We start from the raw sequence: 26,851 nt of genomic DNA on the forward strand, positions 1-26,851 counted from the left end.
ACTGCAGATCCAAGGGGGGCACATAATTATTATGTGGATTCATAGTATATTCTAGTCACATGTAGCGAGCACAACACTGGCTAAATGGCCAAATATATGCACCTGCCCCACTAATGCCCGTTCCCCACCCACTCTTACCCATACATATACACCAGTCACATCAAAACTCTGCATGAACATTAAACTGGGACCACATAATTTTTACATGAATTCATATTAGTACATTCTAGTCACATGTAGCGAGCACGACACTGGCTAAATGGCCGAATATTTGCACCCAGCCTGCCAATGCCCACTCCCTACCCATGCGCTCCCATACATACTGCAGTCACATCAAAACTCTGCACGAACATTAAGCTCCTCCATTTTACTGTTCCAAATGTAGTTTCTCTTTCTAGACTTTTATTTCATTGTTTAAAAGAGAAAATACGAATGGAACAGTAAAATTGACCAATTTAATGTTCGTGACATCGTGTAGAATTTTGATGTGACTGCACTATGTATGAGTGGGCATGGAAATGGGCACTGGCAGGCAGGGTGCAAGTATTTGGCCGTTTAGCCAGTGCCTAGCGAGCACAATTGAAGAATCAAAAAAATGGTAGCTGTCTAAAATTCATAGTTTGAATGTGCTTCAAGCTGTTGTCACCCTGCCAAATGAATGCACGGATGCACAGATCTATTGGAAGGTCTGATGCCCAGATAGTCCCAACTAATTGAGTCCATTAATGGACATTTTGCTCCCCATAATATGAATAGTATAAATACTATAAGAAGCTCCTAAATGTGTGTTAACTTGCCAAAAGTACTACCATGCCAATTACTATCCCTTTAAATAAGGCCAGGTGGTAGCCCTTGCACGTTTCCCATTCGCTTTAGTGGAAACTTTGCCTAGATAATTGATACTATCATAAACTAATGCCGTATCCACCTAGTGATATAGTTATAATATTTATAAACTTATCAAAAGCCGGACATGTTGAGTTTTCTTACTCTTCAATGCATTGATAAATTCTAGAGGTCCAAAGTTATGAGCAAAAGAAAAGAATGTGCATCATTATAGATCATGCATCCGTCTGCATGGACATCTATTATATGTCGATTCAAAATAGCAAAAAAAATGAAAAAATATAATAACCTTTACAAAAGTCAAAAGGTATGACAGACTGATGTTAGTTGTCACGCCATTGGGGTTGAAATAAAATTTGACAAAATCAGATATGTAGTAAATTCAATCAACCTATTATACAAGAGACTTTTAATCATAACCCACAATAGCTTAGAAACATAAATCAACTATCAGTTCCCAAACTGTACTCAAATGGGGTAAATGGATCAACTAGCTCCATCAATTTTTCTAAAGAAAACTACAACCCTACAAAATTAAACCCAATAACCCTTCTGCACAAATTTCATCATCAACCATGAACAAACTATTTGGCATGACATGGTTTCTCATTTGTGATGGCCAGCCCATGGTGAAAGACACGATTAACGCTCATGAAGAAATATGAGATTATGCAATCAACTCTGCTCAACCATACTTTTCCACAAATATTAGAACAGCCTTTGACTTCACTCCATCAGAGGTTAAATACCAAAATCCCAGACTGCAAGGACTTAGCCGATGCTAGACTCAGAAGGTTCTCCTTCTTTAAAAGAATCACAAAGATATGGATCAAAGCCGCGGCCACCAAAAACTGGTCGCATATATGAATCATCAAATTTACGCCAAAGATAGTGGATGGTGTGTGTTGGCCGTTCTAGGAGGAGAGACAGGCTGCTTCTTCGCCTGATGGCATTACCCTGACCTGGATCATCTTGTGAAAGAAGTGGAAGTGCCAATTCTGCTTCAAAAGCCACATCCTTTGGAGTGGGTGGATCTGACACATCCGTTGATCTCATAGAATGAGGCATTATCCAGCCTATCAGTGGTTTGGTCAAAATACCAAAAACCTGAAATGTACATGAACCCACAGTTAAGCAGCAAAAACTCCAGATTAAAACCTTGAACAAATGGAAACAATCAGGAAATCTAAAAGAGAAATCCATTTCACTAAATTCCTGCTACAATGTGTTTCAATGTCTTAAAATAGGACAACATAAGAGGTATAAGGATGACCATGTGAATTCTAGAATTGACAGGTACTATTAATTGAGCAGAGAAATGGGTGAGATATAGATTTCAATAAACAGAGCAGAAATGACTAATAATAATCCATATACACTTCATTCCTGTGTGCTTTGCTCCTGTTCACAAAAATATCAATGATAAAAGCACGTTTAAAATTTTTATTTTCATAGAATTCATCATGTTCCTGAACATAAAAAGCTTGCTGTTGTTGTAGACTAAAGTTGTTTTTGTTAAACAGGTGGAAAATGGGAGTTATTTCTGCACATTCCTGCAACTGGTATTGATGCACCATGCTCAATGCACGGTAATAGGACCAAAGCAATTCATTGTAGATTATTGTTGGGTCATTCAGCATTTGCTTCAAAGTCTCTGATGCTGTAGTGTGAACCTCAATTGGATTTTGGATTATTCTTCTGAAATTTTCAGTGCTATTGTAATTTTACTACAGAGGATTCTATCATGGCTTTGTGGTGATTTCATATTGTTTATTCTTTTCTTGTCATTTGGCATGCATGCCACATCAAATACACAGTTTAATCAATGATATTTCTGTATGTGTATCTATATGATTGGGAGATAACAAAGCAATGGATGTTTTCCCTTGGATGACGCAAAAGTAAACTTTAATAGCACAGGTCATTTTTCCATGGTCTATGTTAGATGGATATGCTTTTGGAAATAACACAGCTGATATCAAACATAAGCATTTTATGAGATATGCCCTCACTGAGCATTCTTCAAATGCTAGCCAACAAATTCATTAGAAACTAACACCCCAAAGCTCAACCATGATAAAGATTGAAGTGAGATTCTACTAGCACCTATCTTGAAACAACATTGCACCTAATATTAATGCCATCTTTCGATTTTCTCACATGTCATGCTTCTCCCTGCTCTCACCAAGCTCCTCATTCAGTCATTTTTGAAAATTGGGAGCCTCTATCAACTTATTAGCATCTCTCCTTCCATCACTACCCGCCATATCCCTTTTGTTTATCTTCTTCATTATTCTTATCCTCTATTCACCATTATTCTTCTGACCTTTATTTGATATTATTTATTTTGATTTTTTCACTTTGTTACTATTTATCTCCTTAATTATATTGTTGAATTTTTTCAATGATGCTCTTATTTTTTAATGAGGTATTTTTTAAAGTTTAGTTAAGGCCAGCAAAGAAGCACCATGCTTTCAGGCATCTATCTTTATTTCAATTCAAGTTCTTAGCATGTCCCCACTTGAGGCTGGACCTATTTCATTTATGAAATTAACTCTCATGGTTCACTAGGAGTCAATTGTCACACAAGAGGGCCCTATTTGCAAGTAACCCTTATGGTGCCCTGGGGGTTAATTGTGTCATCAGGGGGGCTCATTAAAGTGGTTTACTTTTACATCTATTTAACTTACTTTACGATTTAATTTCATAATTTGAATTTGGGTGCCACTTTTGGGCCACCTCTTTGAGATTTAGAACCTAGCCTTCCCTATTTAAGCAAGCTATCTTGTTATTTTACAATTTAGGACCTAGCCTTTCCTATATAAGCAAGCTATCTTGTTAATTTGCAAGCTGCTTCTAGATTCAATTACATGAGTGTATTTGCATCACTCTCCGTAATCCATTATGAAGATGACAATGATAGACAGCAAAAGGAGAAAATGATGGATCATGGATCATGGAGCATTATCAAACATTTATGAAAAAATACACACAATAGAGAAGCATCTAGTAGATTATGTCAAGGATTATAGAAATCTACTTGCACTTATTATCTTCTTCATTATCATCAATTGGGAATTCATCTATTATTGTGATTTCAATTCCTATAAAGGAATTAAGCTTGGGGAGCAGTTTTGGAGGTGAGATATCCTCCCTAGTCTGCTGGTTTCTCCAATAAGGTGAAGTCACTTCATGACCTTAATGGACTAATCGAATTTACACTGTGCAGATCAGCGACATTCAGGATTGGTGGTTCAGCAAACATGTCTCGATTTCAAACCTATGATCACCTTCAGCAAGGCAAATTCTAAAGACTACGATCTGCACCAAGCCTTAATTGAAGCCTTGGTGACGGTCCCCAAAGGAAGAATGACACATTCTCAAGGGAGAACATAAATAACTTCCTTGGCAATTAATGGTTGTAGACAATTCAGAGATCTGTCTTGGCTGTGATTCCTCATCTCTACATCCCAAAGCCAGTGACAACTCCAGATGTTGTTTCTTAGCATAGAGCATTATTGTTTAAACTCTAATCCTAATAGAGTCGGCAATTCTAATACACAGCACCTGAATTGAAGGTAATCATGATTCTGATATGCATACACGACGATTCTTGAGTTCACGGCATAAGGTTTGAGGAAGAACAGAGACATTGGAATCATCAATATCAGACTGTAACGGGCACCCTAGAAATGCCCCAAAACTAAACCAACTGCTGATAGGGATTTAGTAAAATAATTTGCATCCAACTATTTATTTCTCCATTAAATGTTTAAACCCCTTTATGGCTCCAGAAATAAAATGTTTATTTGTTTTTATGTCTTTGCATAGATTTGAAATCACATAACATGAACAAGGACTTTATAATAATATGCAAATTGAAGATTGAACTGATGCTGAAATAATATTATTTTTCAAACTAATAAAACCAAATACATAGCAGACTTTTTCAACTCACTGATTACTCCAGCATTATAACATAATGTTTCAGTAATGACTTCCCATCTTGCTGCTACAGTAATATGAATAGTGCCAGGCTACAGTGACATGAATAGTGTCACGCTACAGTAACGTGAATAGTGCTACACTACAGTAACATGAATAGTGTTGCACTACATTGCTGCTATATAAACTATCTTCAATCAGTCCAAGATCCTCATAAAATCATCCCTTCAAAATGGCATAAGCATCGGACAAAATGTAAGGATGATGTGAGCAAACACCCAAATTACCTGTAGCTAGAAATGCGCCCAATCTGCCTATTAATGAAGTTGATAGCAATGAATTCCAAAGGCCAAACCCCAAGGGAATGATGTCTAGAATGTCACAAGAGAGGATAGACATCCTCTAATGCCAAGAACGGATTTGCAACTCACAAATCAATTTTCTTCTCATATTCAACCTACTGAATGAAGCCACTAACGCTCCCTTTTATTCTTTCTCCAAGGGTCGATTCAACTCTCATGAGCAATGTGGAATAAAAGATGTGCAATATAAGACATTAAAATATTCACTTATGTCTCCCTTTAGGCGCCCCTTTTGATTTGCACACATTCCCATAAAATTTAATATTAAAGTAACACTTTAATATTTTACAACTAAATTAAATGTTACTTTAATAATACTTTAGACATAAAAATATATTAGCTATCAGACTCCAAACAACACGAGTCATAGCTCATCGAAAAGCTCTCGCCAAGGAGTATCAAATCCAATCACCAAAATTAACCTTCCCTGTGTTCTGTTGACATACTAAAAATAGTAAATATGCCTAAGACTGAGTAAATCAACTCCATTTTGGTCGAAACTAGAAATGACTAGGCCAAAACACTCTAGGATCCCTTTAAACCCTTTGTTAGCCCTTGAGACCATGTAGAACTAGGCTAATGCACACACACTTGGTCAACTGCTAAAGTGGGGACATTATAGTCCACCCCCCTTGAAATTGCTTGTCCTCGAGCAATCTCTGTCCAACCTGTTGAATAACCTGCTCACTCTCCCATGTAGCATCCTCCTCCGATAGGTTTTTTCATTTGACCAAATACTCCTTCACTATCTTGGTTCTGAGTTTCCTCTCTCGAGTGTCCACAATAGCGTCAGGTATTAACATGACCTATCCCTCCTCATCCAAAGGGGGTAAATCTATAGAAGGAACTACACTTTGACCAATGACTTTCTTAAGCCTCAACACATGAAATACATTGTGCACCCGACTGCCCTCTAGAAGCTCAAGCTCATAGGCGACTTCACCCACTCTGTGAATCACCTTGTAGGGCCCATAAAATATGGCTGTAGCCTATATGGCTGTAGCCTCAAATACACCATATCCCCTACCTCCAAACTGGGCTCTACCCTATGCCGATCAACATACAACTTCTGCTGATTTTGAGCCTGTTGTATATTCTCCTTGAGCGCTCTCAAGATATCCTAACTATCCTGCAACATGTCTTTGGCTTTGGGCACTCGGCTGTTCCCCAAAACTAAATCCATGAAGCTTAGTGCTTCATACCCATACAATTCCATAAATGGAGTCATCCTGATGATGGTCATGTGATATGTGGTATTATAACAATACTCCCCCATGTGTGTAAAGTTTCTGCAAATTTTGAACAACCAAACTGATATATTGCCTTTATACTTTGTTGAAGATGGTCTTTATCAATACCAGATGGTATATTATGTATGTTGTGATATATAGTTCTGCAATAATATATTTATTTCTGCTATAAATCATATGAGGCAGTGAATCCTAAAGGAGCAGACTTCTCATATTTGTGTGTCCTTTATCCACATTCCTACCTCTTACTTATATGGCACCCAAGAGGCATGTCCTTAGAAAGGACATGACTCTTTCCAGGCCAGCCCTACATATAAACCAATATTTATATTGCCCAGATCGGCATCTCAAGGATATACAATTAGTTAGTAATTATACTAACTATAACTATGCAATTTAGAACATTATTAAATGCTCCAAGGTAGACACCGATTAGGTTAATACTATAAGGTATTTAAGAGGCCAATCCTTTCTAAGGATCTTCATGCTTTACTAGATTTGTACGATCTGCAGTTTAGATCAGTTATGTTATTAGAGCTATATAGAATTAACACTCCCTCTTAACTTGACAATCGTACAGAGAGATAACATATCTAGCAATATCAGTTAAGATGAATAAGCATAGATTGATACCCTACATCTATATGAATTTCTAAGCATGTGGTATCATTGAACATATGATACTATGTCATATTACCATACTTGTGATATGACTTATCACTTATACTTGTGATGACAGTATTACATGGAATGCGATATAGAGGATAAATCTAGAGAATGATTAAATTCTTCCTTTATCCAAGTTGTGACTCATAGGTATTGACAGGCCTATATCACAATATGATCCTGAGTTAAGATCTACCAGTCCACAAGATAAAATCTGGAGAATGATTAAATTCTTCCTTTATCCAAGTTGTGACTCATAGGCATAGAAATGTCTATATCACAATGTGATTTTGAACTCATCCAAATCTGACAGTAGTTCTCTATTGTCCAGTACATTATCTTAGAGATCATCATCTCTCATTATGTCTTTTATACAAGTGTTCATTATCTCAAAGATTGTCACCTCTTAGATAATGAATACAAATGGTGAAGCCCATAACAGTCAATAGCCTAACAATAATAATTTTAACACAAAATTATTTTATTAATAATTTAAAGAATACAAATGTATTATAAACCATACCAAATCTTTTTCTGAAGTGATCTATCTTCATTATAGAGAGAAGTTCGATAAGAATATCTACTGTTTGATCTACAATCCAAATGTATTCTAACTTGATAGTTTTCCTATCTACCATATCTCTTACATAATGGTAAGGAATTTCAATATGCTTAGACTTATCATGGAAAATTGGATTCACAGAAAGCTCAATGGAACTCTGATTATCACAATGAATAATAGTAGGATTCATGGGTTGCTCAAATAATCCCACAAGTAACTTTCTAAGCCAAATTGTTTCTCGAGAGGCCATTGTTGCTTCAATGTATTTAGCTTATGTGGAACTCTGTGCTACTGATGCCTACTTTCTGCATATCCATGACATCATCACTAAGCCTAAACTGAAACAACATCCTGAAGTGTTTTTCCTATCAATAACACTTTTAGCCCAATCTGAGTTTGTGAACCCATATAAGTCCAAGTCAACTTTCTCATATTTGAGGCCAAAATTAAGAGTGCCTTGTAAGTATCTCATAATGTGTTTAATTGCAACTAGGTGAATCTCTTTTGGCTCACATATAAACTAAGTTAAGGCATTAACAACATAGCAAATATTAGGTCTTGTATTTACCAAGTACATAAGGGACCTAATCATCTATCTGTAAAGAATAGAATCTATGAAAGGTGATTCTATTGTTGCTTCCTTAAGCTTGTGTAGATTAGTCTACATTGGAGAAGACATAGGTCTGCAGTTCCACATTCCAAATCTATTCAAGATGTCTAATGTATACTTTCCTTGATTAAGTATAATGCTGTCAAAGTTTTACCACACTTCCAGTCCTAAGAAGTAATGAAAGAGCCCTAAATCTTTCATATCAAATTCTTTGATTCGATCTTTCTTGCATTGATCTATAAGATAGTCATCACTTGTTATTAGTAAATCATCAACATATATTATCAAAATTATCATATCATCTTTACTCCTTTTATAATAGAGATTTGGATCAGCTTCATTCTTACAAAAACCTAAACTGGTGAGATATGTATCGATTCTTTCATACCATGCGCTTGGAGGCTATTTAAGCCCATAGAGAGTTTTCTTGACTCTGCAAACAAAGATTTTAGGATTATGAGTTTCAAATCCTTTAGGTTGTTCCAAATATTCGTCTTCTATAATCTTTCCATTTAGAAATGTTGTTTTCACATCCATTTGATGTACTTTCCTTCCCTTCGATGCTGCAATAGCTAGGACTACTCTTACAGAGCTGTATCTGGCAACTGGAGCAAAGGTTTCTTCATAATCAATTCCCTCTTTCTAAGAGAATCCTCTGGCTACGAATCCGGCTTTATATTTTTCAATGCTACCATCAGCAGCATACTCAATTTTAATTGTCCATTTAGAAGAAACAACAAATTTTGCTTCAGGCCCTGGAGCAATTTCCCAAACATCATTCTTAATAATGGATTCATATTCTTTTGTCAGAGCATCCTTCCAAGTTGTATCTTTAATAGCATCTAAAAGATTGATTGGTTCTGATTTAGATAAATCAATCATGTTTGTTGTATAGCTAAAACATCTTTTGGGTCTTTTGCTTTCTCGAAAGGTTCCAAATGGTGCAACAAAGTCTTGTGCTTCCTCCACAATCTTAATAGCCCAAAGTGGTCTTTTCTTAGGATTTTGAGTTTCCTCAAGATTAAGATTTTGAATTTCACCTTCAATTTTTTCAATGTTCTCCCTCTGAAGCTCAGATTCATTATTTTCTTCAAAACTAGGTATATGTGTAGGATCTTCAAAATATTACATCCCTACTAAGTTCAATGTTTTCCAAACCAGGTATGTAAACTCTATATGCTTTAGATGTTTCACTATACCTGACAAAAATACATTTTCTCCCAGAGGGTTCTAACTTAGTTCTCTTTTCTTTTGAATATTCTGGGCACCCAAATATCCTAAGATGACTTATATTTGGTTTAACCTTAGAAATGACTTCTTTAGAAGGTTTATCTCTAAGGTGGGAGTGAGGACTTCTGTTTTGAATATAGACAACAGTACATGAGGCTTCTGCCCAAAGATAATATTCTCAATTTTGATCAAATATCATAGCTCTTGTTGCTTCTATAATTGTTTTATTCTTCTTTTTTGCTACCTTGTTTTGTTGTGGATTATAAGGAACAATATACTCCCTCTTAATTCTTGCTTCTTTACAAAAATCTTTAAACAAATCTGAAGTATATTCCCCTCCATTATTAGTCCCAAGAGTTTTAATTTTGTGTTCTAATAGGTTTTTAGTTAAGGATTTGAACTCTTTAAATCTCTTAAGGATTTCTTCTAATTCTTTACATTTCAAGAAGTAAATCCATGTTTTCCTAGAGAAATCATCTATAAAAAGTGTATAGTACTAGAATCCTCCAAGATAAGGAATAGACATAGGTCCACATAAATCTGAGTGGACTAATTCTAAAACATTGTTAGTTTTTCTAGTGCTATCTTCAAATGGACTTTTGGCATTCTTACCTAGAGCGCATCCTTTGCATATACTCGAATAATCTTTATTCAACTTAGGTAACCCAGTAACCATCTTTTCTATAGTTAATAAGGCTTTGAAGTTTAGATGTCCTAACCTTCTATGCCATATTTCGTTTATATCAGTAGCTTCATGAATTAAGGCTTGAATAGGTTCTATATTTAATTAATACAAGTATCCCTTTCTTTGACCAATCAACTTTGATTTCTTAATTGAAGAGTTCTTAGACCAGAGCATTACTTTACTGTCCATGAATGCAACCTTATGTCCGTCATCTTCAAGTGCTATAACAGAAATTAGATTCTTCTTGAATCCTGGTATAGAGTACTCTTTTGAGATGAAGAGAAATACCCAACTTCAATTTCAAGATGCAGTTCCCAATTCCTTTGACAAAATGAGTGGAATTATCACCTATGGTAACTTTGTCATTAGGTTCTTCTGATATTGAGTTGAATATTTCTTTGTATCCTGTAATGTGTTGAGATGATCCACTATCAATTACCCATTCTTTGCTTGATACTTCATTTGATAGCACTGAATACAATACATGTTTCTCGGCATCATAGTTTTCCCCTTTCCTAGTAATGTTTGTACAGTTTACTTGTTGCTTTGTATTCTCAGGGAAATTAGATTTATAGTGTCCAAATTTTTCATATTTGAAGCATTTTATTTTGGATAAATCCCTCTTAGGTTTGTCATTTCTTTGATTACCCTTCTTCTTGAAGTGTTTCTTCTTACCCTTATAGGAATTTGTGCTGAGGACATGAAGTTCTTCATCTTCAGTTTTTAATTTCCCTCCTTTCTTGAGTTGCCTAAATTCTTCTTTAAGGCAATTCTTTTAAGTCTATAGAAGTCTAGAAATTTGTCTCTAACACTTACTTCTTATGAGAATGTTTCTCATGAATCCGAGTAACCCATCTATAGCCATAAGTAATAGCTCTTTGTCTTCAATTATGGTCCCTATACTTGCAAGTTCATCTCTTAGACTAGCCACCCTTAGGAAGTATGAATTCATAGTTTCTCCCTTCCTTATCTTTATATGATTTAGTTGTCTTTTTAGTGCAAGGGTTCTAGTTGCATTGTTAACCTCATATGTATTTAATAATGCACTCATCATATTAAATGCTCTATGATGTTTCATTAGCATAGCTACTATTTCATTTTTAACTCCATCTAATATGATTTTCATGGCTTTCTTATTTCCTTTAATCAAGATAGTTTTATGAGGAACAACATCAGGTTGCTTGGATTCCTTATTAACAAACTGTATTACATCATTGTCTTCAAGAATCGTCATGATTCTGAATTTCCAAGCAACGAAGTGTTCTTTTCCATCAAACCTATCTTCGGGTCTTGTTGCACTAGCCATTTAAGGTAGAAGGATGTTGCTAGATATTTTTAATTTGATTGTCAATTTGCAGAGCCTAGGTTCGACTACTAGAGCTTTGATACCATGTAAAGTTTTTGCAAATTCTGAACAACCAAACTGACATATTGCCTTTATACTTTGCTGAAGATGGTCTTTATTATCAATACCAAACGGTATATTAAGTATCCTTGTTGTGATGTATAGTTCTACAATAATATATTTATTTCTACTATAAATCGTATGAGGCAGTGAATGCTAAAGGAGAAAACTTATTGTATTTGTGTGTCCATCCACATTCCTACCCTACTTATATGGCACCCAAGAGGCATGTCCTTAGAAAGGTCATGACTCTTTCCAAGTCGGCCCTACATATAAACCAATATTTATATTGCCCAAATCGGTGTCTCAAGGATATAAAATTAGTTAGCAAATATACTAACTATAACTATGCAATTTAGAACATTATTAAATGCTCCAAGGTAGATGTCGATTAGGTTAATACTATAAGGTATTTAAGAGGCCAATCCTTTCTAAGGATCTTCATGCTTCACTAGATCTGTGCAATCTGTAGTTCAGATCTGTTATGTTATCAGAGTTATATAGAATTAATAATGTGTAACCACTTGACCCACGCTCTTTTGCAGCGCTTCTATTATCATGTGGTTGCCCATGGTGATACTCAACTAGGGAACTAGGTGTGTGTGCATGATAAAAGTGACCCTTCGACCACCTTGACTTGGGAGCCCGCTTCGCCTAACAAGCAATGAATTTAGAAACTTCAGAGTGGCTTCACTGTCCACCATTACAACGACCCTATGTCCTGGAGGGTTCCTTGTACCCTAAAAACTATGCACCTCAAACTACTTGTGAGAGCAATGGTACCCCTATGCCATAAGAGTGCAAATATCCTCTTGGTATGGTTTGGGAAAACCTCCTGCCTATTATCCATTTTGGGTGTCAAAATCATCTAGTTCTTCACTATAGAACATGACCTCAATGTAGTGTATTTTCCCTTTTCCAAGAAACCTATGCCCTGGTTCCCAGTTCCTTAAAGTTGAAACATAATTTCCTCCTTTTGAGTTCCTATCTTATGGCTACATTTGATGAAGGCTTCTTCTGTAGGATTTTGTTTTCATTTTCCTTCAAACCCAATGGTGGTTTGATATGTCGATAAATCTAAGAAGATGAGCCTGACGATAACCACACTATGAGCTTTCTTGATCGCGTCTGAAAGGGTGACAAGGTTGAAACCTTTTACCATCCTTTTAAAGGTTTTGTTAATTAATTAATGAATAACACAATTCGCTATCTCTTTGCTATATCTGTAACCAATATAGAGTCCAAAATTATATGATGTAATTGTCCATTGACCATGTTGGCCTTAACTAGGCAAATTTCTTAAAATTGAGTTTGGGATCTTTGTCATCGAATTGATCTATCAGTCTTTTTGTAAACTCAGCATAAGTGCTTACTTGGTCATGTCCAATAGTAACCATGTCGTGATGCCACCACTCATGGGGTATTCCCTCTAGGTGGAGTGGGAAAAATTTTAATTGCTTCCTCTTAAGGAATCAGGTTGAGATGGAAGTAGGTATCGGCCTTCATTACCCATGCCTCTACAAATATTGATCTAGATCCATTGAATGGCGACAAATTCAATTTACATAATAGTCTTTTGAGATCGTCATTGAAATACCCTTGCTTGCTGCCATCAGAATATCTCATTCTTAATTCCATGTTATCTTTGTATGATATATCTCCTTCCATGTTTTCATTCCTCCAATCTTCCCGCAACTATTCTTGAACTTCTTTTAAGGTTTCTTCCCTTCCTCTATAAGGCACCTCCATTTGTGGAGGGAAAGTTGGCATGGAAGGTCAAGAGCATGTCGGATGAGGATTTTCCTTTCAAAAAATAGTCATCATTGTGGCCATTTGTTTTCTAGATATTTTACTTTCGGCCAATTTCCATAAGGTTACTTCCATAAGCTGTTGAGTGTCATTAATTTGTGCCTCATTCCTTGAAATCTCCCTCATTAACGCCATAACTTCAGCAGGAGTGGGTTCTTGCGAATCCCCCATTCTATCAAATGAGTGGGACCATCTTCATTTTTGCCTATAAACTTTCATTCACTGTCCATAGGCTGGTGGAATCATCGACTCTGATACCATTGTAATGTTCCGAGAAAGTGTGCTTCCCTAGTGTTTGTCTCGACACCCCTCTGCTTAGGTTCACACAATAGATAGGAATGGATTGTTTCCACATGAGTCGAGAAATTTCCTAGTATGGATTTTCATACGATGGAGGATCCCTTTTGTATAGTCAAATATAGCAATAGTTCATATAGTAGGAGCAGAAGAAAGCTACTATACTATGTGACTTAGAGTGTACAATGGAAGAAAAAGGGCTTTATGGCAGGAAGATGTTGTATCTGTATGGTGGGAGATACTATGTTCGTTGTACGTGACAGAGGGACTAATAAAGGTGTATGATAGTTGATTGACTCCACTAGCATGCCAAGGAATGATAGAAGTATAGCCATAGGGTGTGTACTACCAGTCGTATGACAAGTAGGCCGTATAGTGATAGGGAATTTAATGACTTAATGTAATTTCATACTTTCAATGGACCAAATGAACAATAGATGCCAATGATATGCCACAGATACAAAGAAAATGCCAAATATCAAAAAGATTATTGATTTGTGATTAGAAGCGAGATTGTAGTTGCAAACAATGATGGTGTTTTGATTTGCTAGAGCCAAGCAAAGTAACACGAATTTGAACTAATGGAATAGGGTGAGGGTTGAATCCATCGAAACCGTGATAGCCAAGTCGGGAAGGACTTTCACTTCCAAAATGGTGAACAATAGCATAACTCCCATAAGAAATCACAAATACAAAAAAATAAACCAAGCCTCATACCAAAACTTCTCAACCTGACGGACATATATACCTTGTTGAGAGAGAACTGATGTGTGGACAGAAGGCATGGAAAACACCTATGGAAATAAACAAAATAAAAATGTGTCTGAGATATGCTAAATCAATCAGCCCCATAAACAAATTTTAATGTCTCATTTATTTTATGATGGGAACATTACATACTAGTTCCTATTGCACATATAGACTTAATACTCACAACACATTGGTAGGGTGTGTAGGGAGTTTTAATCTAGTAGATAATGTCGGATATCCATTTTTCCTTATTATGGATGGATGTGATTTTTGTCTTTGCTGGAATCCAGGTGCAGATAGGCTTAGCACTGCTGATTGGTTGAGTCACCTTCATTGGCATGGTGATAGTATGTTTTGAACAGCTTTGTAGATATATTTATTATCACGAGTTTGTAAATGATGCCAAATACATTACACACTTCTGCATGGGATTCACATGGATCAAAATGTGACTATGGTTCTGGCGATTGGTTGAGGACAAGCAATCTCAAGGAGAGAGGATTGTGATGTCTTCTATTTTTAGTAGTTGGCATGTAGTCAATGAGGCCAATCCATAATTGTGATCCATGTGGTCTAGCGGGATGTTTAGAGGGTCCATGGTAATCGACTTACTATTTTTAGTAAGTTAGTGATAGCAGTTTCCATTTGTAGTAGGCACCTAGGCACTATATTCAGTTGGTGATGATGTTGTCACTTTCAATGGTATATATTAAGTTTTATAAATTTCTTTAGGGTGCCTAGTCGGTGTATTAATCATTAATTCACATGGAATATAATCCTAAGTCTTAAGAGCAATTCTCTTAAGTGAAAGGTGTGTTGAAGGAGCCTTTTAAGTGAAACATGTCTTCATGAAACTTTTAACTTGGTAGTTATTTATTACTAATTCAAAGTTATTAGATTAAGGCTTCTAACTGAAAAGTGTATGATGAAGGCTCTTTAGTGAAAAATGTATTACCAGAAGCTATTTACTTTTGGTGTCTTAAAGAAGACATCTTTAATTATTATTAAAGAAATCCTTTGTGAGAAAGCAATTCATTCATGATGCTTATTGTTGATGAAATTGGGTGATGAGGGTTTGATATTATTTCTTCAAGCTAAGATGTTTTCTCTCTTGAAATTATTGCACTTTGACCTAATAATTTTTATTGGCGAATTGTGTTCTTTTGTGATGGGGTGAAGTTCCTTGAGTTGTGCATCAACAACTACATGCAGCCATTCTTATTTTGGGGTTCCAATGACATGATCAAGACCAGCTATTTCTCTCTAGCATTAATGGCATTGAATAAGATGATAATGGATATTCTTTAAGATTGTGAATACATCAATAGAAGTTGCGATTACATTCTCACAAGCATCGACAACTTCTTGAGGGCCTGTGTTATTTACATAGAAGGTTGCGGATGTAGTCTGGAAGCAGCATATGTAATATAGGGACTGTGATGGGTTTGAGGGGGAGCTGCGATGATTTCTTGGGTCTGCATTGTTGACTTTTGCAGCTGCAAATTATGATAACAATGGAGCTGTTTTTATTCTTGCAAATGGTAATTATTTGTTGAAGTTAAAAAGGTGTGCATTTAAATTTAATAATTATTTTCACATTCTTGTATATATTCGCAAGGAGAAATAAATTTCAGAAGTTGAGTTATTTGACTTTCTCATGCATACTATTCAATTTCAAAAACAAACTCTTGCATACACACAAAAAATCAAAATCAGAACTTTACTTTGTTTGCCAATTGTTTGACAAAATGTCAAACAAGCAAAATTCAATTTTGGGACAACAGCTAGAATGGCTTATCACAATCAAGTATTGTGATGTACTTTCACTCCATGTTCATACTAAGGAGGGATGTTGGAAATTAGTGATCACATCTATGTGTTAGGAATATTAGAGCATAAAATATGAAGTTGGTAGGTTTGTTAAGATGCATATAATATTTCTTAGGTTTGTTAATGTTTATTTGACAAACTATTGTATGAGTAGTACAAATATTGAATTGTTAAAACAACTCAACATAATAAGGTAGGTAGTTTACGAGGTTTCCTGTAAAATAGGATATGAAGTCCTAAATAGATTTATTACATATTTGAATGAAAAAATAAGCTTGTATTATTTTGTATTAAATCATTTGCAACTTCACCTACCCATATTTTTAATAGTTATATCCTCATAAAATGTCCATCTTCAAACACAACTCCCATGCTATGTAGAATTAGTCATGGGAAAAAATCCATTGCAATATTGGTCATGGGGAAAATTCCATTGCAGTTGGTAATGCCCCCTTATGTAATCTCTTAAAATTATGGGACTATTCACGTAGATTCTAATTTCAAGAGACTTACTTTTCTTTGAATCTAATCTTACAGAAAAAAAATTACAACAACTTGATACGTTGCAAACTTACATCATTGACACAACTTGTGTCATGATGTGTTGTGTCAATGATGTAATCTTTAAGCTCAATCAGTTGTCATTAACTATGAACTGCTATATATTGAATACACTGTAATGGGTGTACAAGATAAATCTGAACTACTCTTAACTCTATGAATCTTGTGTCATGCAATATTCAAGGATCATATCGATAAACAGATCAATGTATATGCAATGGATATCTTGAATGACTTGATAGTATGGAGTTTATCTTGCAGCTTCAGATACAATGTGTGATATGAAAATGATTTCCTTCTTATCTCTTACGGCAATTAAATAGTAAATAGGAGATAATTTCCATAGCAAGTCAATTTGTGATATTGCTATCCGGATTTAACTGTGTGATTTTCAGTCAAACTCATTGACCCATGTTTCATGAGTAGAGATTCAACATGAATCCATCTCTCATGAGAATAAATGGAACACTTAGCACTCATTGGATCTAGGTGATGCTCACAAGGGTGAAGCATGGGGACTTCTCAGGAGGTCACCCATCCCAGTACTACTCCAGCCTGAGCGCGCTTAACTACGAAGTTTCCTCCATGGTTAAACCCAAAGCTTGTAACCCCATTTGCAAAACATTCACCAAGTGTTGTGCCTTATGAACCATTCATTAGAAAGCCCCTTAAGCTCATCAATTGATAAGTAGGAGATAATTTCCACAACAAAATTTGTGATATTGCTATCAGTATTTTACTGTGTGATTTTGAGTCAAACTCATTGACCCATGTTTCATGAGTAGTAATTCAACATGAATCCATCTCTCATGAGAATAAATGGAACACTTAGCACTCATTGGATCTAGGTGATGCTCACAGAGGTGAAGCACCAGGACATCTCGGGAGGTCACCCATCCCAGCATTACCCCAGCCTAAGCGCACTCAACTATGGAGTTTCTTCCATGGTTAAACCCAAAGCTTGCAACCCCATTTGCAAAACCTTCACCAAGTGTTGTGCCTTATGAACCATTCATTAGAAAGCCCCTTAAGCTCATCAATTGATAAGTAGGAGATAATTTCCACAACAAGTCAATTTGTGATATTGCTATTAGGATTTAACTGTGTGATTTTGAGTCAAACTCATTGACCCATGTTTCATGAGTAGTGATTCAACATGAATCCATCTCTCATGAGAATAAATGGAACGCTTAGCACTCATTGGAACTAGGTGATGCTCATAGGGGTGAAGCACTAGGACTTCCCGGGAGGTGACCCATCTAAGTACTACTCAAGCCTGAGCACGCTTAACTATGGAGTTTCCTCCATGGTTAAACCCAAAGCTTGCAACCCCATTTGCAAAACCTTCATCAAGTGTTGTGCCTTATGAACCATTCATTAGAAAGCCCCTGAGAGATGGATTCATGTTGAATCACTACTCATCAAACATTGGTCAATGAGTTTGACTCAAAATCACATAGTTAAATCCTAATAGCAATATCACAAATTAAATACCATTTTAGAAGTGTGCAAGGATGCTGCAGTTTTGGTCTGATAAGACCGCCCACTTCAAGGTGATCACTTGTCTGATATACTGATTAAAATGGATATATTGCTTGATGTTGTCCCTGATCAATATCTTTTAATATATGCAACCAATTCGTAAGAAATCTACTACTCAACTTGGGAAATCCAAATATGGATGAAAAGAGAAATAGAAATGTTCAATGATGAGCCATGAAATGTTCAATGATCTACTATAATGTCAATGCTTAAGAAATGATGAGTGGTGTCTCTTCAATGGAGCCTAAATGTGAAGCTCTTTGTCCAACTCTTTGTTAAATATATCACACCTCTATCAGAGAATTAATCAATAATTAGTTAATTACTGTTATGATCCTTTGGTGGTGATAATTGTATTTTCTTGGGTAAATACCATGATCAATTGTTTGCTGAGTCCTCCTCTTGCTTAGAATAATAATATATTATTTATGTACATTTGGGAGACGATGGCATCGATATATTTTTCTCATTGCATGGTTAGATGTATCATACTTCCACGGAGGCTATACTGTTCATATAGGATAATAAATGAATATTGAAGCAATTATGATGATTGCTTACACTGTCCACCACGTTGTAAACATGAATACCTAATGTTAGGCCAATGCTAAATTTCAAATCTGTATACTCCCTGCAAAACCAAGCTTGTCTTAAGAATATCGATAAAAGGATCTTTGTGATTAATATGTGGAATTGTGCCATTGTAAATTGTAGGCACCTTATTGGTGTATAATTTCAGAATTATTTAGCACCCACCTTAATGTGTTTTCATCTTAAAATACATGCTAGGAATTTGTATGGAACTTAATGGACATCTAAATTGAAATATGGGTCCTTATTTCAATTTCATCAAAAATCAATGTGAGCCCTTATTTCTAGGCATGCTCCTTTATTATTTCTCTTATTTATCCTACATGGGCCCTATGTTACCACTTGTGGACTGTATTTCTTCCCGACCTTGAAATCAGTTGTGCTTCATGATCCAGCATCCCCTTGTTATCCAGGGCCCATGGTTTAAATTCGAGCCTTGATTGGTGGGTATAGAACACCCTGGACATTCTATACCTTGAGTCTTGGGCTGATATTTAAATTGGGGGCCTGTCTTAGTAATTAGGTGGTGTATTAGGATTTGTGGTTAGCCCTCTGAAATTTTAACCCCTGAAATGTTGTGAGACATAGATTAGCACCTTATCTCTCCTCATTTGAGGATCGAGTTCATAAAGAAAGGAACTGCATCTACTCTCAAGCATCTGCATCAATTATTAAGCAATCAAGTCCAAGGTTTGAAATCAAGCATCCAACCATTCAAGATCTAGACTTCTTCTCAAGCATTCAAGGTGCTCTTCTCCATAGATCAAGCTTGTTTCCCTCATTGAAAGCCAAGAAAGGTGTCAAACATCAAGGAAGAAAATTATTCATCTACCTACTTCATTCTCTCTCTCCTCCTAAGCATTGTGGCAAACTACAACATCCATTATTTGTCTTTCATGATTTCCTTTTTGGTTTTTATGTTAAGACAAAGCTGTTGCATCAACATATTTGATCACATTCAAAAAAGCATTTGCATTGCCATGGTATGATACTATTCATTTTGACCTAACCTCTACCATATGACAACACGCTTTCATATCTTATTTCCTTTACAAAGTTGATTCCAAATTGGGGCTTGACTGAGGCAAACCCCTCTATACAACCTTCTTCCTCGTTTTATGTGTAGGAATAGGTGACTAACATATTGCTGTAGATCTAGAAAGTACAAGATCTGATAAACAATCCATGAAAGTTTCAAGCAAAAGTATTAGATATATGAGCATGGCATTCTATACCCAGGTTGACCTCCAAACCAGCCTCAAATTCAAACCACAGGTCAGTACTACTGTTTGTTTGTTTCAAGTCGCTACAGGTTCCTATCTGATTTTTGTCTGTCTGTTTATGCTGAAAGTTGTCATTTAAGCTTATTTATCCTTCCATCTTGCATCACCCTATTATCAACTCCTCTTAATCAATCATAGCAAAGGATCATTGCACCCGCTTGGTGCTTAAGTCCTACTTGAGCCGGGTGGATTTTTTTCCTTCGTATCATGAAATAAGAAAAGAGGAACAGTCCACATTGGCTTTATTTTCCTATTGTATAGGAATCAACTTATTGTCTAATATCTTCCATTTGGTGACTTGATACTTCTATTGGTCTTTCAAATTGTAATCATATTACCAACATATTTGATTCATTTTTCTACATGACTGGCATCTATGTAGTTGCATTCCTAGGTCTTACTTTAGTATCTCACAGCATCTGTAATGGAATTTATTTTTTCTATGCCGCTGCCAAATTCTATTAAAAAGGGTTTCTCAGATACAGCCATTGTCGATTCCACACTATAGATGAGAAGCCCAATGAGTTTTGTTCTTTGTTACCTTGAATTCTTCAATTCACATAAGTTTAAGTTCTAACGATATCTATATGACAAAAGAATTACCCCAAATTTTGACAACTATATCAGCATGCAACAAGTATAAATGTTATTCCTTGCTCCAAACACAATGCTGTAAGAAAGAGAAGACATCTAATAAATGCCTGCAGAATAATTTTTTACATATTTCAAAATATCTCAGATACATCTACGATAAGTCTACTGGTTGTGATTTTTTTTGGCTCCCAAGAAGTAATGTCAACTTATCTCGGATAAGTCATTGCAGAGCAGTTTCAAAATATCGAAGAGAACCTGGTAAAATATAGGCTATATTTCTCTATTTTATCGCAATAAATAGAAAACTTATCGCCTGATGGCCTAGAAAAGGGAAAGACGCATATTTTTTATTGGAAAAACAGATTTGGAGAGGAGAGAAAGAAGGTTCCATCAGAATAGGAAAAAACAGATTTTAAGTTCCCAAGAAGTTTCTGACTTATCTCCAATACTTTCCGATATCTTATATTTTGCCCTCGGCGATAAGTTGCTGATAAGATATCTTGAACTATGATTATCTATATCAACTCTTCAGTGCTAATGATAGCCAGAAATGTTGCCAATAACAATATCTTGAACCATGATTATCTATATCAACTTGTCAGTGACAAAATGTATAGAAGATTTCAGGTTCCTTTTGAGGGGAAATGCAGGTATTAGAAAAATATAATATAAGAATTCTATTTGTTTTAATTTTTTATGATCAAGCATAGATAAATGCCAAATTCAAGCCAGAATGCCAAATTCAAGACAGAAGTAGGATCACATCATCATACTTCATCATATAACTAAAAGTAGCATATGCGTCAAATCTTAATTCCAATTTCACCAACTCATCAACCAACTCTGATTGATGAGTCAAAGTGAAGGAAATTTTTGAATATGATCATCACACGACATTTGCAAATAAATATCCATGAAGATGAGACAGTGCATTGAAATACTTACATTGTCTATGACTATCATATACCACATCTATCATAACATTATAAGTCATATAAGACAATTGAAATATCTGACATCAAAATTTAGTTTCTGTAGATGAAGTAAAAAATAGTAGAAAAGTCCATCCTGCAAATACTAAACATTGAGCAAGCTTGTCTAATGGCTCGTGTTTGTTACTACTACCACTTTATCCTCAGCTTCCAAATACTTGAAAACTCAAATTGAATGAAAATATCACTGAACCAATTCCTCTTGTTCCTCTTGGCTGCAGATGAACTAGCAATCCATGATAGCAACCAATAGCAAAATGTCTAGGTTCTCAGGTTTCCTTGCTGTTCATACCCCGAAATTACTCAAGCTCTTTTGTGACAAACCAGTTGTCTTGTAGCTGTACTGGTTTGTTAAAAGGGCCACTGGGTTCTGCAAACAAGATAAAACTATGCTGCTTCAAGCACTCATTAGTATACAGCACGTCAATGGTATCAGAAAAGAATTTAACCCATCATCATCAAAAGAAATTCTTCCTCTTCCTACTCTTTCAAGTGCCCCACCCATCAAAAACCTAGTAGTTTCTATTCATCATGGCATGGATTCAATCCCTATTGTATTTTGTATTTTTACTTGTATTTGCTGTACCCAGTAAGGCACATACTAATGATGACCATATCATGTCACATTCTGTAATGTCCCCTTTTGGGGACATTAGAAGATTTAAAGAGATATTCATATAATATTATTGACTATGAGAGCATGAATTAAAATTAAAATGGGTCAATTTAATATTATAAGGTGGGCTAAAGGTGACAAGGAGGGATAAGATGAAAAGACAGGAAGGGAGTCGAAGATTAACAGCTTTGAGGATTATAAAGGAGAGAAACTCATTCATTGGGATATTGCTTGGTTTATGATTCAAACTTCAGTTTCTCTCTTGCGAGAGTTACTCAGAAAGCTTCAGCTTTCATCCTGCAGGAGGACGAAAAATCTCGTGCCAAGAGATAGTGAACGCAAACCCATTGTTCGTGGAGACGTCACTCCAGGTGTCTCGTAGGTGCTTACAGGTTCTTTTCTTAGTATTCCAATCCGACTGTAAAACTATGTTTAAAGATTGGACTTTTGAATAATAGTTATTGTATTGCTGTTGTATAATGCAATAACATGTTCTAAGGTCTTTTATGAGAATCTACTGGTCTATATTATTGGTTCTTAATGCATCTACCTATGTTTATGTTCAAAAAAATTGTCATGAGTTAGAAACCAAGTAAATATCTATTGGCGATATTTCAGTGGTATTAGAGTTGTGCATCCTTCCATTTTGTGAGGTTATTGATTTTATCAAATTTGGAGAAATGAGAAATCTTTGTTTTGTTTGTTGTTGTTCTGAAAACAACACTTTTTGAGGTTTCTTGAGGCAAAAGAGCTCAATCTTTGCCAGTGAATCTTTGGAAGAACTAACAGGAAACTATATTCTACCGTGAGGTAATATTGTAGAAGATTAGAGAAATACTAGATAGGCAGATTTTGAAACCAAAGATCAAGGTCAAGGTAGATGTGGAGCTTGTCAATTACTCAACAAAGGTTTATCATTGTAAGAGACAAAAGCTACATACAAATACTTCCTTACTTTGGCCACTTGTAATATAGGAATTTGTTTTATGTGTCTTGGTGTTTGTCACAGTGCCTTACCAAATGGAGAAAACACATCAAAGGAAGCCAGTTACCAAGTATCTTCCCCAGACGAAACTACACTTGTTGTAGCGGCTAAAAACTTAGGATTCTTCTTTCAAAGGAGAACTACCACAAGTGTCATTGTCAGTGGAATAACAGGTAAGCTATTTTATAGTGGCAGGATTAAAAACGAGGCTAGTTACATAAACGTCTGTACTATGGGAAACATTGGGCAATAGTAACAAGAGGGTGTAACACTACTCTAATACCCAGAGCCACGTCCGCGGAGTTCTAACCAATATAGATAGGAGATTATAGCAATGTACAAGTACTGTCGTATGTGAGATTGTAGACAAGTAGAGTGCAGGCAAGCCAACGAAGTTGGGAGGCAGTAACATCCATTGCAATCAGGCACGTTACCAACAAAGTGACACGACAGACAGTCCCAACAACATGTTCACCAAGGCAGTCAAGGGGATAACAACATCGGGTATTACATAGGCCAAGCATCAACTTCACTACAAGTTTTACCTTCAGGTAAGAGACCATCGTAGGAGACTAAGAAGATAGCAAGATCAGGTGTCAATTTCAAGGATATAAGGAGGTCATTGGCCACTCCCCAACTCACAGATCGATCCCAGCAATAGACACGGGAAGTAGAGGCAGCAAAAAGGTTGTTCAGCAGTCTTAGTCATTACAGAACAGGTCAAATGGATACTTATTGACATTTTCTCTTTTGCGGCTTCATCCAAGAGTGGGAAAGTAACCGATAAAGAAACTTATCAATTATGACTATCGTTTTTTGGGAATAATGGTGCTCTGTAGAATGACATGTCTCAAGTAAAGGCACATATTCATGCCTAGGGAATACATATCACAACTTCCACTTTAAAATTAACGGAGTATAAAATTTTAATAGAGCCATTTGTAGCAAAGCTAGTGATTGTTGGTATTACCATTACAAATTTCATAAGATGATGATTGTCAGTAACTAAGTAGGACTTGTTACTTTGAATTGAAACCTATTCTTTGTTTTGCTTGGAAGCAGATTCAAGGAAAAAACCACACGACATCTGGTACTTAAGCGTTACACATCTTGAGGAATCTTCTACCAACGACGTTGGCAATATAGGCATAAAAACGTTTGTAACTGCAAGGTTTCATTGTTGTTTGGGGAACAGAAAATAGGTAGTTGATAACGCATTATAGAAGCATATACCAATGCAGAAAGTTTGAACTGTCTTTATATGCATCATCATTTTTGAAGAAGCTACCTAGGAGTATCTGTCTAGGTTTCACTATTCAAATTTTTCCTTCAGATAGTTTTCAGTGTTCTCCATGGAGTAGGGACTAGGTCATCTGGTTCAAAATGTCTCCTAGATATTAGTGAGAGTGAGTGGTAATGAGTCGTGGGTCTTTACACCACCAAGGATTCTTAGAAGTGTGAGAGAGATTGCTCTAAAGTTGAGGAAGATAGAGGTGCAGGTTCATGATCCAGACTATTAGAAGGAATTGAAGTTAAAGGAAACAAGTATACACTCCAGCTTCAAAGAGCTGCCAATAAGAAGGTAGGCTGAATTCTTCTTATTACCTTTGCACCATAAAATCTGAATCCTTAGAGTTTGTGGACCTGCAGAAAAAGAGTCACTCCCAGAAAGTTGAAGCCTACTCGAAGCAGAGCATTGTATATGTTTACCGTACAACGTAAATGGTTTATTAATGCATTCAGACAATAGACAAGAACGTGTAACACAGAAGTATTCCTTTTATTATTCACATGCATATAGAAGATACTACAATATTCCATATGATTGATTACAATGATGATCCCAAAGTCCCTTCCGGACGGTGAACATATACTTTCTCGAAGGAGTGACTCAATCGTCACACGCCCATTCAGATACTATTGTATCCATAGGCTACAATATAGAATTTACCGACATCATCCCCCCAAAAAGTAAAGTCGTCTCCGGATGATAATTACAAAATATCCGAGACAGATTAACAAGATAGTATACACTAACTGTGACTAACTATAACAGGATAGATATTTTTTCGTCACATCACATTCACATTTCTCCCGTGCCTGCACCAAACTGGTCTCCAAAACATGTTGCATCTGTAGCCTTTGCTAACACAATACTGTCACCTTAGCTAATCTGACCTTGATAGCCACCTCTGCCACCTTCTCTACTTCCAACGCCTGGGTACGCTAAGCCAAGTGTCGCTCTACTGCCTCCAATTGGACGATCAGTGCCTCCCCAACTCTCTATACATCCACCAAGACAGCCTCACGCTAAACACCTACTCCGAGTGCCTCAAAGTGTAGCACCCCTCTCGAAAGGCTTCTCCAGTTCCCTTTCCACCTCTGGCATACAAACACTCTATGCCTACAGCAGCTTCAAGTCTCATCAACTGGTCACACTTCCCTCAACTGATAACTAAACTGACTAAGAGTCTAGGGGGCAACACCCCCAGTGGGATCGAAGGGCAATGCCCCTGCAGGGTCCTGGGGTAGAGCCCCAAGCGCACTCCCTGTTGCAATACAGGGCAGGGTCCTGTTTATGTTTGTCCCTCCAGTACCATACATTTTCCATTCTCAACTGTTTTGATCTGTTGTAGTTTGTTTTTTTTTTTTTTAAGAACCTCCTGTCACCCTTCTTTTGTGTTTACCGGTGTACTGCAATCTACTTCCCTTCAAGTACGATGATCTCAGACTTCTGTGTTTTATAGCTGACTATGCCTGTGTTGTACGGTTCTTCTTCTTTCTCCAATCGCACGAAATGGCTTTGAGTTCTTTTATAATTTGCCAATGTATATATCTCCTTGTTGCCGTACGGCCCTCCTAATACCGTACAGGCTTCATACTCTAGTTACTGATTCCGTACGGACTGTACAACTTAGTTCTCTGACACCAATGTCGTATAAGTTTATTGTATGGTCTCTTCTTCAATCTAACCGTACGGCACACCTCCAATTCCTGTAACTCCCAGCCACAGTGTATTCTGGTATGTTCCTTGTACACTTTCCTCTGCAACATTCCTCTCTCTGTCCTCTAGTGCCCATATGGTCCTCTTTGAGTACACGCTTAGCACTTTATTGATGGCATTTCCCTGTTGCTGTATAGGTAGCTTCAAGAATGTCGTATGGTTAGTCTTCTATTGCTACCGTATGGTCCTTCACAATGGCGTACGGTCCTCCAAATTGTCTCTCTGTGTTTCTGTATGGGCTGTATCAAGTGTCTTCCTTATTTTTGCTTCCGTACAACCGTATGGCTATTGGTTTGCTTTATATAGTTGGTCGAGCCTACATAACTTCTTTGTTCCTTCCCTAATGGTCGTACGGTTTCCAATTCGTTTCTTTTCAGGCCGTATGGTCTTTCAATTCACTAATAATTTCCATACTCTTTTAATAATCCTGTCTTTT

The 26,851-nt window shown here is 36.3% G+C and overlaps 1 protein-coding gene across 1 annotated transcript in view; it reads right to left on the reverse strand.

The window, feature by feature from the left end:
- Positions 1-1,118: 1,118 nt before the first annotated feature.
- LOC149557331 (sodium/hydrogen exchanger 4-like) overlaps positions 1,119-26,851 on the reverse strand; it is a 162,100-nt gene continuing 136,367 nt past the window's right edge. The window contains exon 14 of the mRNA XM_089832004.1: positions 1,119-1,953. Within this exon, the coding sequence (XP_089688130.1) occupies positions 1,618-1,953 (336 nt within the window). The 3' untranslated portion in view covers positions 1,119-1,617. The remainder of the gene's footprint in view (positions 1,954-26,851) is intronic.

The sequence above is a fragment of the Cupressus sempervirens genome, chromosome 5 (assembly GCF_028749045.1).
Source record: "Cupressus sempervirens isolate cs-2001-9-10 chromosome 5, ASM2874904v1, whole genome shotgun sequence".
In the NCBI taxonomy this organism is placed as follows: domain Eukaryota; kingdom Viridiplantae; phylum Streptophyta; class Pinopsida; order Cupressales; family Cupressaceae; genus Cupressus; species Cupressus sempervirens.